General features: G+C 32.5%; 1 protein-coding gene across 1 annotated transcript; it reads right to left on the bottom strand.

Moving 5' to 3' along the window:
• Positions 1–13,312: 13,312 nt before the first annotated feature.
• LOC142542088 (uncharacterized) lies at positions 13,313–14,080 on the bottom strand. Its single transcript, XM_075648527.1, has one exon. It carries the CDS (start codon positions 14,078–14,080, stop codon positions 13,313–13,315), a length of 768 nt encoding a protein of 255 aa, XP_075504642.1.
• Positions 14,081–19,155: the final 5,075 nt, after the last annotated feature.

The following is a 19,155-nucleotide window of genomic DNA, read 5'->3' as shown; positions in this document are numbered from 1 at the left end:
TATACTAAACCATATGACAATGACATTACAAATGTATCATAAAAATATAAATCCAAAAAATGAAGAAGTACTTCAACTTCAAAAAAATTCCATAATCATCCACTATCACTTATATCAACAAATTTATAGTAGAAAACAGTAAAAATAAAATAAGTAGATTTAAGAAATAATTAAATCAATTAGTCTTTTAAAAATCAAATAAAATACTTCTACAATCGAAAAAATTATATATTTGTGGAAACCTTTTTCTTCGTTTTGGTTTGAATTTTGTTTATTTAAACTTTAAAACGAATCTATTTTTTTGATTTAGTTAATTTTAAAATCGACCATTCAAAACGAGATCAAGTAAAAGTTGATCTAAACCATATTTTGGTTTGGTTCAGCTTCGGCTCACTCCAATCATTCTTATGAATAATTAGAGCTCGAATCAATCCGAACAACCAAAATAAACAACTTGGTTTGTATCGATATTTAGTCAATTATGTATTGGATTAGTTTTTGAACCAATCAAACCGAAAATTTATTTGGTTTAGAGCTTATATTAAAATTATCCAAATCAAGCCGACCGTTGACACTTATAATATGTAATATAATTTATAAAATTTCACCTTTTTATAGGGACAACTGAAATTTTTTAGTTTGTATGTTGTTTTTTTGCTATCATTTAGTTTATAAAAATTTGTTCGTAGTTATTTATATTTCAATTTGTAACAATTTTAATCATTTTTTAATTGAAAATGTTGATGTGACAACGAACATGTTAGGATTACGTCGATATCATGTCAGTGTCTCGTCAACTTCGTGTTAGAAAAATATTTTTTTACAATAAAATTTTATCATGATAATAAATATTTAATGTTTTAGCATAAAAAAATGATCATGTTGATAAATTATTTGCGTAGAAGTAATGTCTGAAAAATCTCATTGTCACTTTGTGTTGCATCGATATCAACTCATAATTTTGTAAATCTAACTATATTTTGATATAATTGTGACAAGATAGCGATAACATCATCTTAAAATTGAGTAGATATCTTGTGAGACGATCTCACGAATCTTTATTTGTGAGACGGGTCAACTTTACCGATATTCACAATAAAAAGTAATATTCTTAGCATAAAAAATAATATTTTTCATGGATGACCCAAATAAGAGATCTGTCTCACAAAATACGATCCGTGAGACCGTCTCACGCAAGTTTTTGCCCTTAAAATTATGAGATACATTCTTTTAATAAAATTTAATTTTTTTTTATCACCATCCATGTGGTTAGAGTGTCATGACCATCTTCTCATTTTGATTCTCTATATTATCAAAGTTCAGTATTAATAATTTATCTTTCAATTTTTGACAATTTTACTCATTTTTTAATCAAGAAAGCTGATGTGACACTGTACGTATTAGTTTTATGTCGACACCATGTCAGCGTCGCATCGGTACCACATCAAAAAAATGACTTTTTTTTAAACAAGACAGCAGATTAAGATTGAAATTTAACAAAATAGAGAACTAAAATTGTAAATAGTCAAATATACATGACGAAGAACACAATTTTTCCTTTATGATTATTTAATAAAATATATAAAAATCTTCTATAAGAAATATGATAATTTTATTGATTATATAAAGTACTATATATGAATATGTAGTTAAATTGATAATATTCCATGTTTGACTATAATGTAAAAAAGATAGCTATACATAGTAATTGATTTGTATTGCTTTTAAAAATATATATATATATATATATATATATATATATATATATATGATACTCACGGAAAATTTAGGGTCCGCTTCCGGCAAGTGTCACTAGTACAGACGCAGGGTTTTGAAATGATCCTGAGCCTGAAATCACGAAGAAGACCGTTAGAAGGGGGCCAGGAGGGTGTCCTGGCGTAGCCCCTCCGACGCTCAAGTCAGTGACTGAGGATATATGGGGAGAGCAGCTAAGGGTGCTGCTGAAAACAATATATTGAATTCATTATCATACGCTCAAACCTGATATTTATAAGAGAATACATGGGCCCCTTAATGGGTCTGTCTTCCATTTGGGCTATAGATGGGCCAGGTGTAATGGGCCCATCCATGGGATATCACCAGTCTTCCCCTCCCGAGTCGAACTGAATCGCAGGTTCGAAGTTCGATTAGCTGTGCTGTCCTCGGGTTACCGGGTGCGAGTTGTGCATTTTTCCTCTACTGCTCATCAATCTCCACTCCATTCACAGCTTCTCCTCGTCTAACAACTGCACGCTCCCACCTACTCGCGTGCTCATCCCCTCGCGCTCTCCCTCAGTCCTCCTCGGCGACCTCGCCTCTCGCCCCTAACAGCTGCCCTCGCCACTCGCCGCTCGCCCCTCGCAACGTCACCCCTAACAGCCGCCCTCGGCACTCGCTCCTCGCCCGTCGCAGCGTCGCCCCCTCCCCACGCTCGCCCACGAGTGCTCTGCTCGCCCCTCGCCTAGCTCGCCCCTCGCCATGGTCGCCCCAATGCCCGAGAGTCCCGAGCCACCACCTCGCCCAAGCCACCAGCGAGCACGCTCGCCCAGTGCCTCGCCCAAGCCACCAGCGGGCACGCTCGCCCAGCGCCTCGCCCAAGCCACCAGGGCGCACGCTCGCCCCTCGCCACGCTCGCCCCAATGCCCGAGAGTCCCGAGCCACCACCTCGCCCAAGCCACCAGCGTGCACGCTCGCCCAGCGCCTCGTCCAAGCCACCAGCGCGCACTGCTCGCCCCTTCACCCGCAGCCCTTAATTTCTGAAGAGCTTTTGGGGGCGTTGCCATGGATGTGCTCATTACCCTGGCCCAACTCTAGCCCAAATGGAAGACAGGCTCATTAAGGGCCCATGTATTCTTCTATAAATACCAGGTTTGAGCCTATGATAATAAATTCAATATGTTGTTTTCAGGCAGCACCCTTAGCTGTTCCCCCCATATATCCTCCAGTCACTGACTTGAGCGTCGGAGGGGCTACGCCAAGACACCCTCCTGGCCCCCTTCTAACGGTCTTCTTCGTGATTTCAGGCTCAGGACCATTTCAAAACCCTGCGTTTGTACTAGTGACATTTGCCGGAAGCGGACCCTAAATTTCCCGTGAATATCAATATATATATAAAGATATGATGATGTTGGACTTTTTCTTCAAAGTTTAATTATGTTATACTTGTAATGTCAACACAACATAATATTTTTCAATGATGGAGTTTTATTTTCCAAATCAAATATTTCGATTATATTAAACATGATTTGATCGAATTATCTAATCTAGCTATTATAAATAAAAATAAAAAATAATAATTTGACAGTTTTCAACAAATTTGGGAAAATTAACTATAGTTATCAGACATGTTATCAAGTTATAATTAATAGGCAAAAACTTGTATAAGACGGTCTCACGAATTGTATTTTGTGAGACATATCTCTTATCTGGGTCATCCATGAAAAAATATTATTTTTTATGCTAAGAGTATTATTTTTTATTGTGAATATCGGTAGGGTTGACCCGTCTCACAGATAAAGATTCGTGAGATTGTCTCACAAGAGACCTACTCTAATTAATATATCATGTTCAATTGATCGTATATTTCTGGATAATACTATATTTTTCTGCTTGTTTCTGTAGGTGTGGAAGCCAAACTATTTGAGAAATCAGTACTTTATTGATTATATTTTTTTGGCGAGTTCTTGGATGTATATTTGATCTCTTGATTTGTTTGACAAAGACTCCTATTTTATAAATTGCAAGAGAGCATCAAGAACACATGCATGCCAACAATTTTGAAGTTTTGAGAGCTAATTCCAAGAGCAACTCTTTATTTCCCAAGCAATGGATTTTTCTTATTCCTATGGAAATATTCCTATGGTCATTATAAATTTCTGCCTAGTCAAGATTGTAGATTATCTCATATCATCGAATATATATACATCGTCAGTCACAACCAATTCTCATCCTTCAAGAAAAACATCATATTCAATACTTAATAAAACATGCATATACGTAACTTTTTCCTTAAATCTAAAACCTTGATATGAAGTTGATTTGTTAATCATTTTAAAATGGCGATGTTACTTTTTTCAGTCATTTTAGTACGAGTCTTGGCCTCGAAGTCGAATTTCATGGTGACGAAATCGCAATGAGTCATGATTCATGAAACATGGAGGTTTTTTGTATATCTTCTCCACTGTTTTCGTGGATCAGATTTTTCATTTTCCTTTTTGAATTGGAATTTATTTATTTATTTTTGTTTTAGATCACTTGTGGCCTTTAAAAGGAGCCTTAAAGTGGTTGCCTTTTCAGAATCTCCAAGCAGCCTATAAATACCCTCCCATGCTGCACAAAGAAGCTACACCAAAGCTAGACAAACACTCTATCTTTCGAGCAAGAGGAGGCATTTCTTTCGTGTAGAATTTCTGCCAAAACTTCTGTCTTTCCAGCATTTTTCGGGCAAGAATCTGTCCACAAGTTGCCATACTTTTCGAGCACATTTTCAGCAGCAAAGGATAGGCTATTTCAAGCATAAAGTTCTCGTCCACGTTTGTTGACCAAGAATCAGTAAGTGGGCTTACTGTTTTAAAATGATATCTATGTTTTACAGTGATCGTACATGTTATGCTTCGTTTGTAAAGAAATCCCTTCATTCCATTTGACCTGCGTTCTTTCATTATGTTTTGTTCAATGTTCTTTCGAAAAGTACACTGTTATGATTCGAGTTTACCGTGGTATCAGGATCTAAAGATATGATATGATATTACTCTTAAGCGGTGAGTTATAATAAATGTTATATGACATCGTCTCCTTAGAAGAATAAAAATTTAGAATTTATAATAAATCATAGAAAATCAGATAATTTTCAGTGTTATATGTTTAACTTTTGTTCACGATAAATTATGCCTTTGTTATGTTATGCGATTTTCGAAAAATCAAGTTTATATTTATATGTATTTGTTGTGATCGATCAACCATCAATGACTGAGTGTTTCATAAAACACCTATCTCTTGCTCTCTTCCCCAGATAAGAATGAATATGAGTTAGATGACGAATAACAAAATCTGTTCTGAGACCGGTGATTAAGATAAATTTGCTCTCGTTTTGTATGTAAGGACAATATCTATTTATGAAAAATATTGTTTGGTTGTACATTGTACTATAAAGTTTTTTGTTTTCGAATTTTATTTGTTAAATATGCCCCGTTATCGAGACGCGACATTTTTGTTTAATAAAACTGTCATTAAACTCATTTTAGTAAATGACAAAAACTTGTGTGAGACGATCTCAAGGATCGTATTTTGTGATAAAGACCTCTTATTTGGGTCATCAATAAAAAAATATTATTTTTTATTCTAAGAGTATTACTTTTTATTGTGAATATCGGTAGGGTTAACCGTCTCACAAATAAAGATTTGTGAGACCGTATCACAAGTTCATTAGAGAAATCCGTGTATGATATCACAACTTTAGAGCATTAAATAATTCAAAATTTATGTGGCGTTGAATCAAAATCGTATCCGTATACATTAATATATGTTTTTCCATTAGTTTGAGCGAAAATTAAACATGTAAATATGATGAAAGAAAGATGAAAAGTTAGAGGATTAAAGAAGAATCGAAACCGAGAATTTATGTTTCTTTTCAACTTCAAGAACAAGTAAATACAATTAATTTACAAAATTATTCCCTAATTATTAGCCTTTCCATTGAAGCACTCCTTCAATACAAATCAGCATAGGAAATGATTTTTTCAGTAAATTAACTTGTCCAATTTTGATTTTTGCTTCATTAAGTTTTCAAAATTTGGTTTTGGTATACTAACTTTTAATTTTCGATTATTTTGGTCAAATTTCTGACATGACATCTGACAAATCAGCAATTTTCAGTATCAACATTAGAATTTTAGATATCAATTCAGTATTTTATAGTGTCACATCAGCAATTGAACCAAAATAATCGAAAAATAAAAGTTAGTGCCAAACTTAGTGTACCAAAACCCAAAATTAAACAAGTTAATGGACCAAAAAAACTAATTTCCGCAAATCAATACAATCAAATGTTGTGTCCACCCATGGATTCCATTCAGAAATAGATGGCTCTGAATTGGAAGCTGGAGCTCATAATTTCCTATCAATTCACAAAACACATATATGATCAATTTATTAATTCATAAAGCTAGAAAATCACATATCTTTCAACTTATTCTTTTCCAAAATATGTATATGAATAAAACAAAAATATTTCATCTTCACCTTCAGATTTAAAAGATCTTTCAAGTTTTCAATTTTGTGTTTTTAAGATGATTTTCTAATTCCATAACAACAAGTTTACTTACTGTAAGATCGAAAGCATCTGATATGCCATGAACAACGATCGGTTAATTTATTGGAGAAGATGACCAAACATTTGATCTCTTGAAAGCAAGATGAGAAGATGAAAATATGAATAATGCATAGAGGAAATAAAATAAATAAAAGATAACTGCAAACTATTACAAGGGTTGATTTATATAGAGGTAAATGAATGTGTATATTGATTTTTCTTATATTTAGAACAAGATTGAGTTAATAAATTATTTGCGTAAAAGTAAAACTAAAAATATCTGATTAGGTCGATGTCATGATTTTTTTATATTCATCTAGAATGAGATAATAAATTATTTGCGTACAAGTAATAGTGGAAAAATCCCATCATATCGATTTCAATTTTTTATATATATTCAATTAGGATATGTAAAATAAATAATTTGCGTAAAAATAACCTGTGGAAAAATCTCATTATGATGATTTCTAAAAAATTATCTGAGTAAAAGTAGCGGAGAAATCTTATCATGTTGATTTGATGCCTATTTTATATGCAAATTAAATCTGTAATTCTGATTAGAGTTTATTATAAGAATGATACTAAAAGTACAACAAAAATATCGTAAAACGATATTTACAACAATTATATTGTGAGATTGTGTTATTATCTCAAAAGATTTTGTATTTAATTTATAATGAGATTCTGATAACTGAAATTTTTGTATTGAATTTTTTGAGTCGTAAAAATTATTGTACAAATTTGGCTGTACATGTAGCATTGCTTTATTATAATAATAATTGCATACAAGATATGTCATGCTCAGAACCCGGTGCCACGCGGAGCGTGGCATTGACAATACCCTCAAAAATTATAATTAAATTCTTGAAAATGTTCAGATCTCAAATGTACATAAAAGTTCAAAAACTCAATCTATTTTTATTACAAAATTCAAATCAAATATTTACAACCAGAAATTGAAATATCAACGGTAGTTACTAAACATCAAAATAAAATAATAAAAGATGAATAAATTTCTCATCGATTTTTAATAAAGTTCTCGATATGTGTTACAAAACAAAGATAATGATCTACAAATCATCTTTCCTTTCTCTTTTAATCAAACCATGATGATTGATTATGGTTAGGAATCTTCAAACGACTTCTTGTGATTCAAATTTTGCATACATTATAAAATTTAGAAAATTTTAATTAATCAATTTTTAGAGGGTTATGTTGAGTGCCTTCTACTCGGTTTAGAAAATAAACTCAATATAATTTGTGATGTTCGAATAGATGGTGAACTATTCAAGAATATAGCTATTGCAGCTCTATTTATTTTTCTCATGGCTACATACACAAATAAATTAAAAAATGGTCAAATCTTGAGATTTTTTTAAAATGATTATTGTTGTTGCGTTTAAAAACAGTAGCAATTTCGATTTTGATGATGATAAAATTTGATATTATGTTTTTAACATATTATTAAAATGTGCAGTTGCTAGCTCGAGTTGGAAGCTGAAACTCAAATTTAGTCAAGCTATGCAGTGTTTCGATGATATCTCATAGTTCAGTGATGCAAATGACCAGTAACCAAAATAAATGATTAAAAATTCAATTTGATACAATTCGTTATGGTCAGTGAAGATAAATAAAATGTTATCTAGGCAAACTGATGGTTGCAAGATCAAACTAATTGTAAAAATAGTCATTAGTTAGACATGAGCAGTTGGAGCATTTTGGTCAGTCTAATCAACTCGGTTATCGGAATAAAACGATTCAGCATGAGTTACAACATATGAATCTATCACCAAACCACATACAACACAGGAAATACGATGAAAAAACAAGGAATTATTAACAGAATTAACAACAACATGATGACTCATTCTATGTTATGTCAAAAGTGTTACTTCCAGTGTATTTTTATACAAGATGTTAGTGCGAACATATGAATTCAAATTATAAAATAGGTGTGTTCCATCGGTACGTTTTTGTTTTGAATTCAGATTTTGTTCTCAACGGTACTCGAGAGTAATATATTGATATTTCTTTCTTTTTTAAAAAAAGACAAGTATCGAGGGAATTCAAACTTGATTTGTCTCTTTAATAATTTTTGAATAAATGCTCAATCCTAATAACAGATATGTCTTCAAATATGTTGACAATATATATTTAAAATAAGACAATATAATTTATATCTTATAAACTCGTAAAAAAATAGTTCATATTGTTGGCACTTTAAATTTCATAAGCACAACAAGATCTTTAAACATTCATGTCAAATTATCATAATAAATACTATAAAACATACCGGAATTCATAATAGCAAATGTGTTTTGAATGAAGCCTTCCACAACTAAATCTCCTTAAATCCTCAATGGATCAACAAGTTTCTCACTTTTGATTCCTATTAGAATTTCCTTAATCCTCTCTTGAATAGGGAAGTAAGAATGACCACATGTATGTATATAGATTTGGTTTGGGGACTACAACCATTCAACATGTCCCTTCAATGTGGACTTAGCAAAGCAATGTGTCCCTTGCCAAACACCACATTAAATGGCGCCCTTTCATTAGAATCTCATCAATCCTAATACTATATGATTTCTACACATTAAATTCCATACTTTAAATATATAATTGAGTAGACTTTATAAATCACTTATTAGACTCAAAATTAATTAGATAGTATATATAATATAATTGTTATTTAAATATGTAAGCCCATTGTAGAAAATAATATTTCTAACAATCTTCCACTTGGGCTTCATATGTTTCTTGATCAATTATATTATATGGACTTGAATGCGCAAAAATTAACTATCCAATTTTCTTAGCAACAATCTGGTCCATCTAATATATCAGAATGGAATCAAAGCGATCTTTGTTACATTTATTCGTAACTAGATCCATCAATGGTCACCTTACTGATATATTCAATGACATAGATCAAGTATGAATGTGTAGCATGGAAATTACATGCAATATGATGAACATGCTTAATTCCAACTAGTCCAACATTATTCTTTAATGAGATCAAATAAATCATAAGTAACATTCAGAGTTTAAGAATTGAACCAAATAATTTATTCTGCAGAACACAAACATAAAAATGTATATATGTACCAAAGAACATCGAAATACAAACTCCCACTTAGGGATGGCAATGGGCCGGGGCGGGGGCGGGTTTTTCATCCCTATCCCCATCCCCGAATTCCATCCCCACCGTCATCCCCGCCCCAATCCCCATTTTTTCGGGTTCAGGGAATCCCCAAACCCGAAACTTCGCGGATCAACTTACCATCCCCGCCCCCATCCCCGTTTCAAAAATATTAATATTGCAAGACGATAACGAATTCGGAGATTTTCTCAAACCAAAACTTATTATTATCTATTATTATTAGAGATAATATTAATATTAACATCAATATCAATATTAATAAAAATAAGATTATTAATATTTTAAAAAATAATAATATTATTAATATTAATAATACTATTATTTTATTATTGATATTATTTTCAGAGGCGGGTTCGGGGATTTCGGGGATGAGGATAGTAATCACATACCCGCCCCGAATTACATCGGGGATTTAAAAAAATCTCCGAACCCGAACCCAGACCCGAAAAAATCGGGGATCCCCATCCCCGTTTCGGGTTTTCCCCGCGGACCCCAAACCCGTGGGGAAAGTTGCCATCCCTACTCCCACTAAACATGTACATCATCAAATAGTACAACACACATATGAGCAGTATGCTCGTGAAAGACCTTAGGTGGTAATCCCTTAGTAAGCGGATCTGCAATCATAAAGTTTGTCCCAATATGTTCTATAGTAATTTGACGACTCTGAACTCTTTCTTTAACAACAAGAAACTTGATGTCTATATGCTTCGATTTCGAAGAGCTTCTGTTGTTATTGGAATAAAGTACTGCCGAATTATTGTCACAATATATCTTCAACGGTTTTTCAATGTTATCAACAACACGCAGCCCAGTGACAAAATTTTTCAACCATATCCCATAATTAGATGCCTCGTAACAAGCTACAAACTCTGCCGCCATAGCGGATGATGCTATGAGTGTCTGCTTGGCACTTTTCCATGAATAGCCCCTCCGACAAAAAAGTAAATATAGCCTGAAGTGGATCTTTTACTATCTTGGCATCCAGCAAAATCAGAATCAGAATACCCAATGAACTCCAAATTATCTGATTTCCGATAAGTGAGCATGTGATCTTTTGTTCTTTGCAAATAACGCATAACTCGTTTGGCTGCTTTCCATGTGATCCATCCCTGGATTACATAAATATCTACCTAACATTCCTACAATGAATCCAATATCTGGACGCGTACATACTTGGGCATACATCAAACTTCCTACAATTGATGCATAAGGAATTTTTTGCATATCTTTTTGTTCCAACTCATTTCTAGGGCATTGACTCAAACTAAATTTATCGCCCTTAGCAACAGGAGTGTCTCTTAGAGAACATCCTTTCATGCCGAATCTATCAAGAATTCTTTCGATATAGCTCTTTTGTGATAACCCAAGAATGCATCGATGGCGATCTCGATGTATTTGTATACCTAATACAAAAGAGGCGTCCCCAAGATCTTTCATCTCAAAATTCTTGGTCAGATATCTCTTGGTTTCGTGCAATAAGCCTATATCGCTACTAGCAAGTATGATATCATCGACATATAATACCAGAAATATGTATTTACTCCCACTGAATTTATGATATACACAATCATCAACTTTGTTTACCTCAAAACCAAATGAGATAATTACTTGGTGAAATTTGTGATATCATTGACGAGAAGCTTGTTTGAGACCATATATGGATTTCTTTAGTTTGCAAACCATTTTCTTTGGGTCGCCTGATACAAAGTTTTTGGTTGCGTCAGGTATATCGTTTAATCAATGTTACCATTAAGAAACGCAGTTTTAACATCCATCTGATGTAACTCTAAGTCAAAATGAGCTACAAGTGCCTTTATGATTCTAAAAGAGTTTTTCGTTGAAACATGAGAGAAAGTCTCTTTATAATCGATGCCTTCCTTTTGAGTGAACCCCTTGGCAACTAGACGTGCCTTATATTTCTCGATATTGCCTTTTGAATTCTTTTTTGTTTTAAATATCTATTTACAACCAATAGGTTTGACACCTTCAGGCAATTCAACGAGATCCCAAACGTCATTTTCCATCATGGATTTCATCTCATCATTCATTGCATCTATCCACTTTTGAGAATTGGGACTTTGTTTGGCTTGATGAAAGTTGATTGGATCTTCCACCATGCCTATATCATTTTCATGTTCTTGGAGAAAAACAAAATAGTCATCCGAAATTGTAGTTCTCCTTTCTTTAGTGGATCTTCGTAATGGCATATTTTCTTCAGATTGTTGAGTTTGCACTACAGGAGTTGTTTATATATTTTGTGGTTCTTCTATATTGCCTTGATTATCCGAATTTGCATTTAGAATAACGTCTTGACCATTATCAATTGCAATAAAAGGAATATTAACAAATTCCTCTTCAAAGGCAATATTTCTAACCTTATCTCCCTCCACAAACTCAACTTCCTCAAGAAATCTTGCATTTCCTGTCTCGAAAATATTCTTAGTAGTAGGAACATAAAATTTAAAACCCCTTGAGCGCTCAGAGTAACCAACAAAGTAGCAACTTACAGTTCTAGAGTCCAGTTTCTTTTCATGAGGCTTGTAAGGTCTTGCCTCTGCTGGACAACCCCAAATATGAAGATGCTTAATGCTTGGCTTTTTGCATGTCCATAGTTCATAAGGGGTTTTTGCTACTGCTTTGCTAGGAATCCGATTGAGGATATAAACTGCAGTTTTTAAAGCTTCTGCCCAAAGAGATTCTGGCAAAGAAGAATGACTAATCATACTTCTTACCATGTCCTTAAGCGTCCTATTTCGTCTTTCAGCAACACCATTCATGCTGGGGTTGCCCGGCATTGCGTATTGCGGGACGATACCATATTCCTCTAGGTATTTTGCGAAAGGTCCTTGACGTTGTTCACCATATCCATCGTACCTGCCATAGTATTCTCCACCACGATCAGATTTGACAGCTTTAATTTTCTTGTCAAGTTGATTTTCAACTTCAGCTTTGAATATCTTAAATACGTCTAATGCTTGAGACTTCTTATGGATTAAATATAGGTACCCATATCTTGAGTAATCGTCTATAAACGTAATAAAATACCGTTGACCATTCCATGAAGCTGTAGGAAATGGTCCACAAATATCAGTATGAATTAGTTATAAGACATCCAAGCATTTGTTTGGACCTAATTTTCTTGTGTTTGTCTGTTTCCCCTTTATACACTCAATACAAATTTGAAAATTTGTAAAATCAAGAGGATCAAGGATTCCATCCGACACAAGTCTTTGAATTCTTTCTTTAGAGATATGACCTAAACGCTTATGCCATAGTGTGACAGAATCTTTATCAATTAATTTTCGTTTTGTACCACGTGAACTTGTGTGCAAGGTTTCATTAAATGAGACAATATTATCCAATAAATATAGGTTGTCATGTAAAGATAAAGAACCAGTACCAATAAGATTTGAATTATGAAAAAGACTAAATTTATTATTTTCAAATGAACAAGAGTAACCAAATTTGTCCAAAAGAAAAATTGAAATTAAATTCCTTCTAAAAGACGATACAACATAAGTCTCTTCCAAATTCAAATAATTACTTGTCTTTAATAACAACCTAAAATTCCTATAGCCTTTACTGACGCTGTTTCACCATTGCCCACATAGATGAATCTTTCAGCATCATTTGGCCGTCGGCTCCACAGGCAACCCTGCATAGACACACTTATGTGAGTAGTAGCACCAGAATCTATCCACCAAGTGTGTTTAGGTACAGAACTCAAATTAGCTTCAGAACAAACTAAATTGAGAAGCGAACCTTTCTTGATACGCCAGTTGGCGTACTTGGGACAATCTTTCTTTAAGTGATCAACTTTGCAGCAAAAGAAACATCTAATTTTTGTATTTTGTTTCTTTTGCTTCTTGTTGTTTGATGTCCCAACTGCAGCTTCTTTTCCTCTTTTCTCTTTTCTTGTCCTTGAAGGCAGTTGCTAAGTTTGTACTTTCGATTCTTTCTCTCTTTATCCTCTCCTTTTCTTGCACACAGTGAGATATGAGCTCATTAAGAGTCCATTTATCCTTTTGAGTATTATAACTCACCTTAAAATGACTGTATTGCACAGGGAGAGAAATTAAAACTAAATGCACCAGCAAATCATCGGATAGTTGTAGCTTCAGTGCTTTTAGTTTGGAAGCGATATGAGACATCTCCATTATGTACTCCCTTATGTTCCCTTTTCCTTTATATTTCATGGACACAAGATTAGCAAAAAGAGTACTTGTCTCGGCCTTTTCATTTTTTGCAAAACGTTGTTCTATTTCTTCTAAGAACTTAGTAGCAACTTTCTCCTCGGACGTAGAGTCCCGGAAGGTTTCGGGAATAGAGCGTTTCATGATCATAAGACTCATGCGATTAGAACGATCCCATTTATCCATGTTTGCCTTTTCATCGGCAGAACCTCCTTCAGTAAGAGGTACAGGTCGTTCCTCCCGAAGCGCAAAGTCCAAGTCCATACAACCCAAAACAATCATGACATTCTCTTTCCAGTTCTTGAAGTTTGTGCCATTAAGCACAGGAATGGAATTGATACTAGCAGATATAGTAGAAGCAGAAGTATTGACTGAACAAATAAAAGATATAACATCATGCTCGCAATTCATAATCATATCATCATTATAAAATAAATAAATAAACATATATATGATATGATTAAATACTTCACATAATGATGGACCCTAAAACAAAATACCTAACACAACATTGATATTTAATCTTTGGACAAAATATCAATTGCAAATGGTACTCTTGACATGGTAATCAAATACTTAATTAATTAAATTTACTCAAATAGTAAGTCTTTCTTTAGACCGACTTATTATTTATAATGTAAAATAATTAAAAATTAGCATACACTAATTAACATGTCTATTATTTGACCAAATAATAATCTTTCTTTGGGCCGATCATATTTTCATAAATAGTAGACACACATTATAATATTTCAAAATAAATAAATCTACATTATATAGGTTACTTTGGCAACATATAATTTCAATCAATTTATATTGAAATATTATAACAAAATAATCCACAAGATTGGACAATATATGAATTGAATTTGACATGGAGATTTAAAAATAATCCAATTCATATAATAAGTATGAATAAATACAAATTAATCATTTACGGTTAATCAAATCAATCAATTCAAACTAATAATTAATTGATTAATATGTTAACCTTAACCCTCACCCACTGTGACTACCGTCGTTGCCCCATATCGGCCAAATCGACGGTCGACGATCATCCTTATGGCCATCCGAACACTGCCATAGCCTTGGCAGCCACCAATTGACATTTGAACTTTCCAATTTTGAATTATAAGCGTTAACTTAAAAATCCAAATTCAAGAGTATACATCTTGTAAAACTTAGATTTAAGCGCAATTGCTTTAAAATTTGAATTTAGAAAACAACTCTCGAATTCAATTCTAAAGTTCGAATTTAAGCGTATAAGCTTAAAAAAATCCAAATTCAAGAGTTTATATATTGAAAATTTGGATTTTAAGCGCTAAGGCTTAAAATTCGTACGTAGAATGAAATCAGAGAAAAAAAGGAGAACCGAATTGATGTCAACCGATTTCAAACCATTCAGCAATCATAAGAAGGCCATATATACATACAGCATAAGTAAGATTGAATGGGGAGGAAGAAAACAAAGTACATATAGATTCACAGAAGAAAAAAAAATACATATTTGTGTCATTTTATTCCAACAGTGACCAGATTTCTAATAATGAAATTCAAATCAATTCAATTCAATTCAATTCAACTGAATAGAAAAATTTTGGGTCTACATGGCAATCATTAAAAAATGGAAAAGTAGGAAGAAACAAAATACATAAATGCATGTGGATGAGCACTTTATTCATAAACTTTGTATGTTATTCTTATATATTCTTTGAAAAATATTACTTTATATATTTGTCTTGTGAATTGTATGTCGTATATATACGGTCCGTGTGGATATATCATGTGTTAATTAGGGAGGGAATTTTTAACATGTCTTGGGAGGAAAAACTTGTATTCGAGAAAATAATTTTTAAAGCCTAAGAAGCATTTGTGTCCTCCATTTCACGTAAAATTTAACATAAACTGCAATGACAAATTTAATATATTAGGACAATAAACTTGTATTCATGTACATTAAAACAAATTCAGAAAATTCGAGAAAATCATACAAAAACTATGGTTTTCATACAATCTAAACTCATTACATATGCACGTAACACATCGATCAATACTAAAATCTGACGATTGATACATGGTCTCACGTTCGAAACCCAATTACGAAACATCTCCCCTCGAACTTTTTTTAAAAAAAAACCCACTTGTTCACTATAAATCTGGATTTGACAAGACTTGTCGGAACCGAAATTAATTTTGATATCACTTACTGATAATCAATCTTGCTCCAATCTCAAATAATTATCATATGTCGAAATCTTGTGTTTCGAGGATATATAAAATAGATCGATACATATGTTTACCCAAGATTTTAACTCAAAACGTTGTCCATATGTATAAAAAAAACATATATATTTTGTTCTTTGATCCATGCATGATTTTTTGTCATGGATCAGTAAGCTCGATATCGCTTACACTTTTTACTACTCAAAAATTTATATCTTTATAAAATTAGACCCAAAAATTTTAATAAGTTTTTATTTAAACAGAGACTACGGCCCGCATGCATTTGAAGCAGCATCCCTGGGTAATATTGTCTTCCCTCGTTGTATCCCATCCAAGAACAGGTGACTTGAATAGAAAACCGGAGCCACTAAATTCCCTGTCAAAAAATTAAAAATTATTATCGAAAATTTTGAGAAATTTTATTTCAAAGGTTACAAATCTTTGTTTTCCAGTTATATGTTCATAAAACAAATGTTTAATTAAACCAATACAAGAAGTTTTAAACAAATCTTTGTTTTCCAGTTATATGTTCATAAAACAAATGTTTAATTAAACCAATACAAGAAGTTTTACTTACTCGATTATTGAAAACATCTGATATGTCATGAATAACGATCGGTTAACTCATCGGAGAAAATGACCATATTCGATCTCTCGAAAGCACGACGAGGATATGAAAATGTGTATAAAAAAATATAGAGGATCAAAATTGTATGTGTGTATAAAAATTAGGTCTTTCACAATTTAGTTTTGGTGCATCACAAACCATCACATGAGCTGCTTTATATAGTGGCAAGGAAGTACATATTTGAATTTTTATTTAAAATATTAGATTGTGGTAATAAATATTTGAGATTTTCCGAATCGAAACGAGATTGAATTAATAAATTATTCGCGAAAGGTAAAGTTCGGACAATCTTGCAATATCGATTTCATGATTTTTCTGAGACGAACAAATTTTTAAATATAAATGGATTTATTTTAATTGCCACATGATAGTATAAGCAACTTCATCTCCAAATTATAAGTCTTTTCTTACGTAATTTTTTAAAATTATATTAAGTTATAATTTTAACTAGGTGTGTGAAATCCAAAAATATTATCCTATTAGATTATATTATTTACTAAAATTATTTTAAGTCATAATTTTGACAAGATGTGTGAAATCCAAAAATATTACCACAAAAACTCTTGTGAGACTGTAGGGTGCAATAATTGTCTTTGCTTGGTAGATGGATCGAACCGTGGTGCTTGAGCTGCTGTATGCTTTAAAAGATTTGAGTTGCACCATTACCACTAGCTATAGCTTTTGGTAAAGCGGTAAGCACTCGGTCCTACAATTGGTATCAGAGCCAAGGTCACAGGTTCGATTCCCACTGATTGCAAGGAGTGCAATTATTGGGAGGGAGATTGTTGGGTGCAATAATTGTCCTTGCTTGGTAGAACGATCGAACCGTGGTGCTTGAGCTGCTGTATGGTTTAAAAGATTTGAGTTGCACTATTACCACTAGCTATAGCTTTTGGTAAAGCGGTAAGCACTCGGTCCTACAGAGACGATCCAACGGGTGGGTCGAATCTCTTATTTGGGTCATCCATGAAAAAATATTACTTTTTATGCTAAGAGTATTACTTTTTATTGTTAATATCGATAGGATTGACTGGTCTCACAGGATAAAAATTCGTGAGATCGTCTCACAAGAGACTTACTCAAATATTATCATATTAGATTTACTAGCACTCAAGCACGCACATTATGTGTGCAATTAAAAATTATTATTTTTTAAATAAAAAATAAATTAAAAAAATTTGAAAATGATTAATAATTTAAAATATAATTTCAAAATAGTTGCTTATCTTATCACCCTAAAACATGATTGAAAGATTAAAAATAAATAAATAAATATTTTCGTTCACCTGAATTTTGGTCAACTAATTAAAATCTCATATTTTGGTTTCGATATATTAAACTTTAATTTTGGATATTTTGATGTTGTGAGACCCTTCACCTCTACGAAATTGTAACCACCAAATAATGATAATTAATGAGTGATAATAAAGATTAAAAGTTGTGTTATACCATTTATTTGGTTGAATAATGCTTTGAAAGATGATGTTAATGACCATGAGTATGAATATGTGCATTTAAAATGAAGTTAATTGTCATGAATAAGCGTGTCTGTAATAAGAGATGGATGACATTAATAATGATATTTAAAGTGAAATAAATTGTCATAAATTGAGTGACAATTAACCTCACACTTGGAGGCCTATAAATAAAAACTCACAACATGTAAGAAAATAACAACCAAATCACACCAAAATTTCTAGAAAGAGGCTGCCAAGTAAGTGATCAAAGCTAAAGTTATGTTTAATTCGAGTAGCATATGCTTTCCGTTCAGGCGATCAGGTAAAGAAAAATCCAACAAGTTCTGCGAGTTTTTGGAGCACTTTTTTGTAACTAAGCTTTATGTTTTAACTCGAGATATATATTTTAAAATCGACAAACTGTTTTTCTTGAAAAATGATTTTAAAGGCTGAGTGGAATTCTACTGTTTATTGGTTGACAATTATATCACTCATCCACTTTCAGAGAAGAATGAAGATCGGTTAGAGGATGAAGAACAAATCCAGTTCTGAGGATGATAAGGAAAGAGAATATGCTGCCAACGTTTAAGTTTTATTTTCGTTATTGGTTTATTTCTAATTGCATGCTTCCACATCATAGTTAATGTTTTACATTCTGCTATTGTAAAACATTATGTAATTATTTTATAGTTGTAGAAAAGATATTTTTTACTTATGAATATATAAAGTGGTTTGGAAATTTTATACTTCTGAAACTTGTTTTTTTACAATTATGTGATTGTGAGATAACGTCAGTGTCATGCGCCTCGATCTTGTGGCATGATATCAAATCAATGATGATGTTTCAAACAAGTCAATAATTTTCGATGTAATGCCCTAATTTTTTGACGTTGTATCCGCATTTCGATGTCATTCAGCTTTTCGACGAAATAGGAATAAAAGCCAAAAAGTTTCAAAGATGGTGTATTAAAATCAAAATTTGAAAACTTAGGACAAAACCTAAAATAAGTAAAATTAGTGGATCAAAAAGTTATTTTCTCAAAAATGCTATTTTACGGAAAAACAAAAAAAAATCAATAAATGTATATAATAAGACTAGAACTGTAATTTTAAATAAGGACTTGAGCAAATCAATTAGAAATTAATTAGTATACTGGTCTCGACTTTAATTATATAAT

Source organism: Primulina tabacum, chromosome 4 (assembly GCF_025594145.1).
Source record: "Primulina tabacum isolate GXHZ01 chromosome 4, ASM2559414v2, whole genome shotgun sequence".
Classification (NCBI taxonomy): domain Eukaryota; kingdom Viridiplantae; phylum Streptophyta; class Magnoliopsida; order Lamiales; family Gesneriaceae; genus Primulina; species Primulina tabacum.
This window is presented reverse-complemented; position numbering and strand designations above follow the sequence as displayed.